The sequence below is a fragment of the Ammodytes marinus genome (assembly GCF_949987685.1).
Source record: "Ammodytes marinus genome assembly, chromosome: 3".
NCBI lineage: Eukaryota > Metazoa > Chordata > Actinopteri > Uranoscopiformes > Ammodytidae > Ammodytes > Ammodytes marinus.
Window position 1 is genome coordinate 13,146,357 of NC_137232.1, and position 13,542 is coordinate 13,159,898.

At 37.3% G+C, this 13,542-nt stretch overlaps 1 protein-coding gene across 1 annotated transcript in view; it reads left to right on the forward strand.

The window, feature by feature from the left end:
- Positions 1-13,542, forward strand: part of cntn5 (contactin 5) — a gene marked incomplete at both ends in the record, with an annotated part of 116,436 nt that overhangs the window by 13,188 nt on the left and 89,706 nt on the right. Inside the window, one exon of the mRNA XM_080024729.1 lies at positions 12,975-13,139. Coding sequence (XP_079880855.1) covers positions 12,975-13,139 — 165 coding nt within the window. The remainder of the gene's footprint in view (positions 1-12,974; positions 13,140-13,542) is intronic.

A 13,542-nucleotide genomic window follows, 5' to 3' on the forward strand; every position in this document is an offset into this window, starting at 1 on the left:
TTAATCTGAGACACTGCAGGTGAATATGGTAAAATCTTTTTTGTTTCCAGCATATTTTTTAAGATCAAAATGTATCATGAATCAGAAAATTGATAACCCATGAACTAATCATTGTGCTAAGAATGAGTATGGAAAATTTAGTCAATGAAAGGGCTTTTAGAATTTGAACATTTTGAGTATTGAAAAAATATGTTTTTGAGATAATGTCCGTTAAAGATGGTTGTATAGGAGAAATATACAGACACAAACAGACAAGGTTTGGTCAAATAAGCACCTTTTTGTTGGACCTTTTATTTATACTAAAGAAGACATGCTATGGAAGCAAAATCGACAAAAATCTCAAAATTGACCAGTGTTTGAAAAAAAAAATACTATTTTGCCTGCTGTGTCTCCCCTTTATATTGAATTGAAATAGTAGAAAGCATGGCCTATCTCCATTAAGGAAACAGTCTCTAACACATGTCCAACAATAACAGGAACCTTTTCTGCAGGCTTTTTTGTTCTTGTTCGACTATAAAACGGCCCATTGTCTGGTTGGTGATTTTATCGCGGCGGCAGTGTTAAGACCTGGAACGATAGCCGGGCGGTAGTACTATGGAGCAGGTGCACAACAATAAGTGTTTGTGATAGTGCACCTTGGCAGAGATAGGGATCAGGGGATCTGCAAAGGGTCATTGCCTTTATCAGATGGAGGTGACAGCTGACTGGAGCAAGTACCTGTTGCCTTCAGAATATAGTCTAACAAACAACAAAAAAACACCTTTTTTTAAGCATGGGGTATTTGTCAGGATTTAGCCGCAGTCGAGAATGGAAATTGGATTTTTTTTAGAAATTGGTATGTGATAGAACTGTCTGCTATATGTAGCCCATAAGCTCTGGTTGACAGAATATCGCTGTATTACATGATAGGTATTAAGGTATGAAGATGTAAATGTAGAAAATGCTGATGAAATAAAATAATAAAATTGTATTTTATCACTTAGTCTTACGTCAAACATTGTCACTTATCAGTTTGATATGTTCAATTCAAATGTATTTGTGATTGAAATTGACATATGTTTGATATTTGGATACTTTAAATGTTGAGTGTTTTCAAAAACAAAACCATACGCATGCAACATATTCCTGTCATTGATTTTAAAAATCTGAATACGAACAAAATCTCTTTACTTTTTTTTTAATGCTGAGATCAACCTTGTTATCAAGATATATTGAAAGTTTTATAAGGTCCAAAAACAGAGGCACTATTGGTCTGTCGAACAGTAAAACTGTTTAATTTGCCGAATTATCCAATCTGCAAATACATTTCATTCTAACATGATCACAAAACATATGAAAATGAATGTTGACAATGTTTAATTAAAGGGACATTGGAATTAATAGGTTAAATGTGTGTGTGTGGGTATGTATGCGCGCACGTGTTGATTATCAATAATTTAGTATAATTATATATATTCCTTTCTTCTATTTTTCCCTTTTCAGTTCGAATCATTTTGGAGTGGAATTGCGAAGTAATGTGTCTCAACAGTAGGCATTCATACGCCTTCGCAAAATGTCTGGTATATAATTATATATTCATAATGCTATAATTATGCGTGTCCTTGTTGTTGAGCCTACACACACAGCCTACACACACAGAACACACACAAACAGGACATACACACAGAACACACACACAGCCTACACACACACAGAACATATACAGACACACCACTTAATTACAGGTTGAATTGGTTCAGGTCAGTTTGTGTTTGTGTGGAACAGCAGGGGGGTATTATGTGCTGAGGTCAACCCCATTCTGAGCACAGTGGGCAGTATCGACTATTCCTTTTTCATGTCTTCACCCTTCTACCCTTCCATCTCTCTCATTTTCCCCATTTCACCCTTATATATCCATTTGTATCCATTTAGAAACGCATATAGCTTTGATTGATGGAGTCTTTTAATCTGTGTCTGTCTCAGTGAATAAGGTGAACACAGATTAAATGTATATTGAGGGTTTCCCCTTATTGTAAAATGTATTTCAAACCTCTACACCAGTGGTTCTCAACCGGTGGGGCGCGGACACTCTACCGGGGGGCGCGAGGGGAATGAAAAAAAAAAAAAAAAAAAAAAAATCTTAATCTTATTTTTTTTTTTTTTTTTTTTTGTAATTTCAATTTTTTTCCTGATATGTATCCTAGTTCAGAGATGATATGTATTTTTTTTCTTTCTTAACTTTTTTTGATAGGTATTTGCCAAGTTCATCACACAAACACTCCAATCCACTGATATGAGATCAGTTTGCAATTTTCAAGTACTGAATTAATGGTAGGACTGTGGCCACTAGAACTGGTCTCTGGTCAGCAAAGGTCTTGAAAACAGCATAAGTGTGCTTGTGACATGCGTGCCACCCATGCACGTGTATGGGCACGTGTCCCAGCAGATTTTTGAAATCTGAATAAAAAAATGTAAGTTTGTAGTTAGCAAGTGTAACATGTTCTTAGGGCAGAATTTCATAAATAAAGGTTTATTTTTTTAGCAAGATATTTTGTCAAAAGCTAGTTGTCGTCCGTCCCTCTGTCCAGTTGTTAGGCATCTGGCTGCTAGCAAGTTATGTTGTCTTGCTAATTTTACTATTCATCTGAACTGAAATAAATATTGACTTTTTCCTTTATTATCTTCGCCAGAATGCACCAGATTACATGTTAAAAACACAAAAAATCTTCTGGGGGGGATGCCCCCAGACCCCCCTTCAGGGGTTTAGTTTTCTGACAAACATTACAATGGATACTAACATGATTTGGGCATTTGGGATTATAAATCATCTTTGAATTGGTTCTACAGCATATCACATGCTATTCATTCAGGGGTGCGATGGCCACCCCACTCTAGCTCTGTGGCCCACCTTGGCCACCCCCAGTCAAAATTTCCTGGAATCGCCACTGAGACACACACAACTCCGCGTTCAGGCTGCACAGCACATTAATCGCAGGTAGCATTTTGAGCTAAATCTGGCCACTTTCCAAATCCAAGACTCAATAGTTGAAACATTCTCTGAACTGAGTTGTCAGACAGCAGTGTTTCCCATTGATCATAGACTTTGTTTTGTGAAGCTTTTTCATAACAGGTATACCTATTGTAGAATTTATTCTGTGTATGTTCTATTTAGGCTACTATTTTCTTCTCTTCTAAGGAGATAAAAAAAAAAAACATTGATACAATCTCATAATTAGCTTTTAAAGTGCACCAGAATTTAACGTTAAAATATAAGAAATTTCCGGACCCCAACCCTAAACCCAATGTTCAACTCAAAGGTGCGCCACTGGCCTAGCCCTTGTGATAATAACAATAATTGATAGATTATCTATCTATCTATCTATCTATCTATCTATCTATCTATCTATCTATCTATCTATCTATCTATCTATCTATCTATCTATCTATCTATCTATCTATCTATCTATCTATCTATCTATCTATCTATCTATCTATCTATCTGTGTAGGGTGGTGTGTGTGTGTGTGTGTGTGTGTGTGTGTGTGTGGGGGGGGGGGGGGGGTTGTCAGGGTCGGTGGGGGGGCCCAACTGCAATGACCCAGCTTTGGGGGGGGGGCCAGCTTGCAGAAGGTTGAGAACCCCTGCTCTACACAAACTGATTGAAAGAAAAATATTACAACAACTTGCAGTAAAAGTTGAGAGTGAGCTATTGGTCAGACGATCTGTAGTTACGTTGAACGTATTGAACAACAGACAGTACACTAGTAAAGCTTTAGTAATTACATTATATGTCATTTAGCAGACACTTTTATCCATAGCGACTTACTGGTCCAAGGAGAGGTGATCCAGTTATTCCCGAGATAACGTGGAAATAAGCTACTACTTCACTTTAAAAAAAGTCATGAATGGAAACATGTTTGAATGATAATGTTCGCAGATGACTTACAGAAAAAACACTCAGTCACTCAGTCATATTTAAATGACTTGGTCCAAGTGTCCCTGGGCAAGACACATGCCACCTGCCACCTGCCACATGTCCAAGTGACTTGGACATGTGGCGGGGAGATGCTACAACAATAATGATCTGATTCAGCTGCCTAAACATGCTCAAAGAACCACCATGTTGATTTATATCATCACACACAAAAGCAGTGACGGTGATAAGGGCAGCCAGTTGGTAATGTTGGTGTTGTTTAATGTATTTCTGCACCAAAGGCAAACAATTATTGACATTTAATATGTACACCATAGAATAGACAGAGGTTGGGACCTTGGCGACAACAATGGTGGGTACAGCCTTGGTTACTGGCTCATAGGGAGACCTTGGTATATATAATACAAAACAATGTACCACCTCCCATCCACACAGACATTAAAAATGGCTGGAAAATGGCATATACAACATACCTTTAAATATTATGCATTACGCCAAAATGCAGCCTTCAAAGTGATCATTGAGTCAAATTTACCCTCCCTCTAACTCTCTCTCTCTCTCTCTCTCTCTCTCTCTCTCTCTCTCTCTCTCTCTCTCTCTCTCTCTCTCTCTCTCACACACACACACACACACACACACACATAACTGAATATGTCAGTATTGTGACAGCCTAACCACATCCATGTTTACAGTAAATAACATAATAACTCGGCCCAGGCACTTTGATTATTATTCTAAAAGCATGGGCTCTCTGTAACTGAGTGTGTCACATATGTGCAAAGTGATAAACAAATGAGAACTTATTTTTCTGGCTTTGGCCTGGTTTGAATATAACAGAAGAGTAGGGCCATGGGAGAATACAATAAATGAGAGTAATTTTTTTTCATATGCACTTAGAGAAAACAAATGGAAATTTCATGAATAAAATTGAACTAGAAAATGCATTTCCTGCTGAAAATGCGTGTGAATGCTGAAACAGCTTACGCTAAACTGGATAGCTGAGTATGACGATTTGAAAAAGTTTAAAAAGGTTTCTTTATTATGAAAGGAGTTGAAAAGTTGAATATATAGAAGTTTGAATACGATTTCTTGCTGAAATTATGAATAAGTTGAAATACATGGATAAAAAACTTAAAACTGTGAAATAGTAATTGTATAGACTTGGAGCTAAATTACATTGATGGCTTGAATTTATATGAATCAGCTGAAGAAGTATGAATATGTGGAAAAGTTAAAAAAAAATTCTTAAGTATGAACGGTAGTGAATTGTTGAACTCTTATAGGAATGATGTTGAATATTTAAACATTTCTAGATAAAATTATAATTGAAAGACATTTAAATGTGTGAAATAGGTCTTCAAAGAGCAGAGTGTTTACCCCATTTCAACTTTGTCTCTCCAAACTGTCTAATAAAGCAGAAAAAAAAGTTTAACATTTTTTTTTAAAAAAGTGAAATTGCCCTTTAATGGGCAGAGTGAGTCACCCAGCTGAGTGTATGTCTTATTGAGGGTCTGTGATCAGGCAGAAATCCCACCTTTTAGAGGCCTCAGATAGGTCATTTCATCCAAAACTTCACCTCAAACCACTGCCTCTAACTGACGGACCGTGAGTCTAACTGACAAAATAAATTCAATGTTAGAACCAGAAGAATCTGATGAAGACACAGTGTGAACATTGTGTCTGTAATGTGAAGAATATGAGAACCAGAGCATTTTAAACGTGTGGTACAGTCTGCCTTCCTCCAGAATTGTCATGTCTCAGTTAACAAGGGAGTTTATGCGGCAGTTGGTTGGACACCATTTCGCTTGGAAGCCCAAAACTCCCATTGTGTAGGTCCGATTGCTTCAGTAGACACATCCATGCGACCGGCAGAATATGTCCTACATTTTGATGTCAAAATTATCCATGTAGGGTTTAATTTGTAGGAGTGAGAGGCAGTTATATCATAGGTGTTGGTGTTTTTTTACACCAGTTCTACACTGTAACAGTTGGTTCCCCCACTCTGCCTCTGAACATTCCGTCCCATCCGGATCCCATTATAAATTTAGAAAGAGGCTGACAAAAGGTTAAAACTAAAACTGTGTTTGTTCAAAGACAGTTAAAGATTTTAAAAAAGTTGAATAGGAATTTCAAAGCGGATGAAGTTTTAGCGGTTTGAAGGCTGCTCCCATCCGCTTCAATGTTAAAAAAAAATTGTTAAAAAGCTGAATATTTTAATTATTTTAAAAGGTAGAAAAAGCTGAAAGGTGACCCAACATGTCCTTACAGAGCTGAACATTTTGGTATTCGAATGGTTGAAATAGCTGAAGATTTGAAGGAGTTGAAGTGAACCAAAAAACGTACGGAAATAGTTTAATAATAAAGATTTGAAGAACAATAGTGTGAATGCTCCAGCATTCACACTAAATATGAATGTGTGAATGACGAAGAAATACAATGTTAAAAAAATTAACTTGAGAGTTCAAGAATAGGAAGATGTTGACAGATTTGAATTTCCAGGATCAATAACTTGATAGCAAAAGTTATTGAAACACAAACAATGCATATTTGCTATTGTAAAAGCAGACAATGGGCTCCAACCTCATATTTACTGAAACCAAACGTCCTCTAAGCTCCAATTATAACTGCACTGTATCAGAGTGAAGGTATTCAATAGTTTTTTTTCTCTTGGGTGTTTCCATTTGTAGACGGTTCCTGTGCTCTCGTCTCACAGCCCGCTGCACATAGAGAGCAATGTTATTAGTGGAGCTTAGAGGACGTCTGCTTTCAGTAAAATATGAAGTTGTAGCCCACTGTCTGTCTTAAAGCTCCCATATTATACACTTTTCGGTTCTATTATACACCATATTATATGGTCTTAGTGGTCCCTAATACGTTTTTCTTTAATTGTTTGCTGAAAAAAACTTTCAGATAATTTATTGTACTATGCCGATGTTCAGCTAATCTCACAATGGCCTATTTTTTAAAAAGAGCTGCAGCTCCCCTCGTAAATATACAATCTTTGAGCTGCCCCCGCCCCCTGTCCGGAAGCGAAGCCAGATACGCCTCGCCCTCTGTCTGTCAGGGCCGTGGACCAATAAGAAATAGGGGTGTGGGCTGCACAGTGGAAGCTTCTGGTTTTCCAGTTTGTGAGGTCAGAAAAGGGGAAAATTCTGACTGGAGTATATTGGGGGGGAGGGGTGGGGGTTTCAGAAAGGGGGAGAGTGAGAACAGGAGAGATTGTTATTTTGTTTTATATTTTGGCAGTCTCTAGGCACACCGTGGACCCATGGATATGTTAGAACACATTTAAAAAGTGCATTTAGCATAATATGGGACCTTTAAGACGCTAGCAAAGATTTCAACCTACCACACTCTTAAAGTGTGAAGGTTATTGTTGACATTTCAACTGCATTCCTGAAAAAAAATGTCCTCCTCTCATTGTTATCTCTCCTTTGGCCCTTATACTCAAGGTAATGAGAAAGACTACCAGTCTGTTATTGCCAGTTTTTCGAGTGATCGATCGCCTGCTCCTTTTGAAGATTTTATCTGTCTTTGTCCAGTATTGCTTATATTAGGGGCTGGGTGTCTCCAAGTATTCGAACAACTTGATTTTGAATTGCACTTCCTCAAACACAAAACTATTTCTGATATATCCCTCAATTAATGTCAATCATTAGTTTAGTATATATTGAATGTATTACTGTATAACCACGTTCACAATAGCATTGCCATTGTGAGGAGTTATGAAGACAATTGTACTTACTATCATTATTATGTATTAACATGACAGACGTACTGTAGTCTTAAGCCAACTGCCGCAGAGAGATGTCATGTTCACATCTGCCACTTAGTGAGAAAAAGCAAAATACTGTCAGTGATTCTGAACCTAGAGTAAATGGAGTCAGTGCATCTGTCATCTCTTAACAGGATCAACTTCCTACACACACTATACAACTGTCAACGCACAGCTGTCAGACAGGGAGATACGCTGTGTGTGTGTGTGTGTGTGTGTGTGTATGTGTGTGTGTGGCGGTGAAATCTCATATATGGGAACTGACAAATGTCCATTCCGGTGCCGACAGTTTGATCTGAGTAGGATGTAACAGCTGTGGATTCTGTTTTGATTTGAAAAAAAAAAAAAAAAATGTCAGGATATTTTGCGGAGGAGTGAGAGTCTCTCACTATACAGATGTGCACCACTGCCCTGGATCGGTTTGATTGAATTATGAAGCACAATACATAATGATATAGCATGCATTTACAGTTTTTCACAATTGCTTAAACACATTTCCCGATAGACTACCTCACTTTTTCAAAATCCTTAACACAAATTTCAAAACTCAAACACAAAATGCAAAATCCTTCACTTCCATTGCAAAAGCACACTTTACCCTCAAAACAGTGTTAACTCTTCACTAAATGGTGTTTTCTTTTCAAATGACAAACACATACATCATATGACTAGACATTTCTTGCACTCATTGAACACTGGTGGGCAGAATGGAAAACACTATAGTATAAATGCAAAACACTATATGAATGCTTTATCAGTAGAATTATGCCTTTGCATGTTCATACACTTTCACCTACAGTAACAACAAATACTTTACGGTTTTTGCCAAATCCTAACACACATGTTGCAGAATAGTTTATTTTGCCATTTCAAACTAACACAATGAATAGGTACGACTGCAGTTCAAGCAATTCAGTGTCTCAGTATAAACTAAGAAAGAATTACAGTAAAATTAGGGAACAATGGTAAAAAAAACAGCGTTGCAAGGAATTGGGTGGTTGGATTATGAATCCTTTTATGGATACCGCCTCCTATTTGCATATGGCCACATCGCCTCATCAACATCACACTCACTAGCCTCGTTCGACTTGGAGCCGTCTTGCTCAGACCTGCGCAACTATGACGCGCATCTTGCTGAACGCACAACAAAAATGCTGCATAAATGCTGTGCGCTCAGCAAGACGAGCGTCATAATTGCGCAGGTCTTAGCAAGACGGCGACATCTCAAACGAGGCTAATGTCACCCTTTGAGAAGCAACAGGGAAATGATCACCTGATATCCAGTCTAAATCTCCTAATTATGGAGAGACTCAGGTTTAGCTGCACTCTCTGTCCAGGCTCCCTCTTTGATAGGCCATGATCTATAAAATGGTCCACTATAGTGTTCCGGTTGTATGTGTCTCCGTCTGTTGCCTTCTTTGTCCTCGTACTCCTGTCGCTCTCTCTCCTCCTCTTTCCTTGACTCTTACCGTCTCAGAAAGGAGCTGAGCTCACCTGGGGTCTATTTGTAGTGCTAGGGTTTAGACTGATTGGTATTCAATTAGTTACAGTTTTTCACAATTGCTTAAACACATTTCCTGATAGACTACCTCACTTTTTCAAAATCCTAAACCCAAATTTCAAAACTCAAACACAAAATGCAAAATCCTTCACTTCTCTTGCAAAAGCACACTCTACCCTCAAAACAGTGTTAACTCTTCACTAAATGGTGTTTTCTTTTCAAATGAGAAACACATACATCATTTGACTAGATATTTCTAGCACTCATTAAACACTGGTGTGCAGAATGGAAAACACTATAGTATAAATGCAAAACACTTTATGAATGCTTTATCAGTAGAATTATGCCTTTGCATGTTCATACACTTTCACCCACAGTAACAACAAATACTTTACAGTTTTTGCCAAATGCTAACACACATTATGCAGAATAGTTTATTTAGCCATTTCAAACAAACACAATGAATAGGTAGGACTGCAGTTCAAGCAATTCAGTGAGTCATCATAAACTAAGAAACAATTACAGTAGAATTAAAAAAACAGCGTTGTAAGGAATTGGGTGGTTGGATTATGAATCCTTTTATGGATACCGCCTCCTGTTTGCGTCTGGCCACATCGCCTCATCAACATCACACTCAATGTCATCCTTTGAGAAGCAACAGGGAAATGATCACATGATATCCAGTCTAAATCTCCTAATTATGGAGCGACTCAGGTTTAGCTGCACTCTCTGTCCAGGCTCCCTCATTGATAGGCCATGATCTATAACATAGTCCACTATAGTGTTCCTGTTGTATGTGTGTCTCCTTCTGTTGCCTTCTTTGTCCTTGTACTCCTGTCACTCTCTCTCCTCCTCTTCCCCTGACTCTTACTGTCTCAAAAAGGAGCTGAGCTCATTTGTAGTGCTAAGGTTTAGACTGATTGGTTTTCAATTAGTTTTTTTTTTTTCAAGAAGTATGTTGGAGAATTTCAAACACAGCGCAAAGCATATATCGTGTTTGTAGGGTTGGAGCTTTGGTTTAGGGCATAGTTACAAAAGTTAGAGGTTGTGATGCTGTGGTCATAGCAGTCACTTTTAGTGTTTACAGTATTCGGCAAAACTGTATATGTACCGAAATGTGCAATCTACTGTAAATCACAGCAAACAGGAGCTCATCTCTGACCCTTCTATAGCTAACTGCACAAAAGCCTTTTGAGTTTAAAAATTTGATTGGCAGTGTGTTCTGTGTGAATACCATGAGAGAGAATTCAGGAAGAGTGTGCAATATATAGAAAATTGTGTGTAATGTTGTGAAAAATGTGTGTTTTCAAATGAGAATATGAGTCTAAGGCAGGAAATGTGTTTGGAGTTCAGCAGAATTGGTTAAGCAGTTGGTAAATTAGTTACAGATTGTGCACATTGTGTCTGATGTTCCAAAAAATGTGTTTAAACAATTGTGAAAAACTGTAAATTTGTTTTCAAGAAGTGTGTTGGAGCATTTCAAACACAGTGCAAAGCATATATCGTGTTTGTAGGGTTGGTGCTTTGGTTGAGGGCATGGTGACAAAAGTTAGAGGTTGTTAGTGTTTACAGTATTCGGCAAAAACTGTATTTGTACCAAAATGTGCAGTCTACTGTAAATCACAGCAAACAGGAGCTCATCCCTGACCCTTCTATAGCTAACTGCACAAAAGCCTTTTGAGTTTAGAAATGTGATTGGCAGTGTGTTCTGTGTGAATACCAAGAGAGAGAATTCAGGAAGAGTGTGCAATATATAGAGAATTGTGTGTAGTGTTGTGAAAAATGTGTGTTTTAGAATGAGAATATGAGTCTAAGGCAGGAAATGTGTTTAGAGTTCAGCAGAATTGGTTAAGCAGTTGGTAAATTAGTTTCAGATTGTGCACATTGTGTCTGATGTTCCAAAAAATGTGTTTAAACAATTGTGAAAAACTGTAACATGATTTTGTTAGCCTCATAGCAGAATTGCCTAAATCATATTTACTCTACTCTACTTTTACTCTACATCTACTCTATTCTACATCTACTCTACTCTAAATCTACTTTACCCTACTCTATAACCCTTGAAATATGACTTAGGCAATTATGCTATTAGGCTAGCGAAAAGTAGATGTAGAGTAATTGCTGGTAAATAAACTTCTTTCAAGAGATAACACTGTTATGGAATCAGTTTTTTCTGAGTCTAATTAGATGTTTGGAAATCCACATTATTGTTGTTGAGAACCTTTAAACTTGATATAATTGCACAGGAATATAGGCGGATGTGAGATGTCAGGAAATGCACTGTTATATTTACACCAGGGTGGCATTTAATCAACAGGTCTTAAAAAAAGGTGTGTCAGTCTTAATGTGATATGTAGTATAACTACCTGAAGTTATTAATATGCTTTTGAACTTTTCAAGCTGTCAAAGGAAATAGTGGAAAGCTATGCATTCATTGTTTGGCTAAGCGTGGATTTGCAAGATGAATATATTTTTAAATTTTTATTTTAAGCCCAACACCCCCGAATACAGTTTATGGCAACTTTCAACGAGTCAGAGATATATGAAATATAACACATACCACACTTACTCAAACCTACAAAGCCCAATTTCATTCAAAAATAGACTCCAGTTGTGATGCTACTTATCTAATATGATAAGCAGTAATGGCAGAGATCTCTTTTGGCCAGTATTATTAATTTATGATTTTTGAGTTATCTTATTTTGTTTAGTCTTATATCCACTTGCTTTGTTTTATTAGATACTGTGCTGAATTCAGAATATAGAATTATGATGAATAAATATATATCTGTTATATAAATTTATGGTGCGATCAATTTGATACAATGCTTATTTCAAGCGACGGATGTATTTTTTTTGTATCCCTATTGTCAATGGTATTTCCATGATAAGAACTACACTGCATTGATACTGAAAAATAAAATAAAAAATTGTACAAAAAAAGAAAAAAATATTATTTTTCAAACTTACAATACCTCTAACTTCAAATGGACTTCAATATCCGGCATCTGTCCGTATTATGTAATACACAAATTGCCCGCTCTTCATTTGTAGATAGCAGTATATTTTCCCAAGGGCGAATAATTATTTCTCCGTTTGTGTTCAGTTGTTTCAAAGCACTTTATCATGTAGTGCAAAAACACTCTCCAACTCACTTTGAAGAACTCTGATTAGACCCTTGCTGAGTTTAATAATGCTTGTCTCTCGCATTTTCTCCAAACAATTTATCCAAACAGAAAGGGTTCCATATATGTAATCGTAGCTTTATTTTTAGCTGTTATTGTACAGTTGTCTGAAACTTGAAATACTGTTGTGGGATAACTAATTGTGTGTAGTTAAATGTATCGTATCATAAAAGACAATACATTGGCACATTAAAGAAGCTACGTGGAACTTTGAAATATTACTGAAACAGTCTAATTTTTCTTCTGATGATCATACATTACATGTAACAGCAAACACGAGCTTCAGTGTAAATAATGCTATTGTTATATACTTTTTCTTAATGCCTTTGTCATGGGAACGTTCATCCAGCAACAACAGCTGGTGTAGTAAGAACACTACCGCTTTTGTCCAAAGGGAGTGCAAGAATGAACACAAACTGAAAGTTCCTTGGACAACTCCTATAAATTCAATTCAATTAGATGTATTGAAATGACTATTGTTGTAAACAGTATTGCAAAATCATTATATATTACAAATACTAACTGAAGGAGAACAATCAGGACAATATGAATATATAACTATACTAACTGTATGTGTCTCTTTGTCACCCTTTTCCCCCAGACTATGCACTAGCGGTAGCAGCCCGACCGATGGCCTACGCAGCCGTGTTACGGATGAGACCGGACAGCTCTTCAGCGCTGCGCTCACACAGCAGACCGCAGCACAGCGGGGACTGGCCAGGATTCTCCAGTCTGCACAGCTATCAGGAGGACTACCGCAGTGAAGGTAATAACTAGTGCTAAAGAGAGAGAGAGAAGGAAAGAGAGAGAGAGAGAGACAGAGAGAGAGAGGGAGAAAAGGGTAGAGAGAGAGAGAGGTGGGAGTGAGGGGTAGAGAGAGAGACAGACAGAGAGAGAGACATAGACAGAGAGCGAGAGAGAGAGACACACTTTGTTTGCTACTGAATCTTTATACTATTGTCTGAACCAAAATGGGAAAAGTTTTGCTTGCGGTTTATTAAAGTTCACAGGTGCACAAACTGTAAAGAAGTTGAATATAACACATAGCGCATGAGAAGTATAGTTCTAAAAGTTTTGGATTTTTTTCAAGGCTCTAAAACATAAAATATTTACATCGACTAAACGTTCCATAATGTTTCTTAGCACTATATTCTGAAGGTTATTGCCGA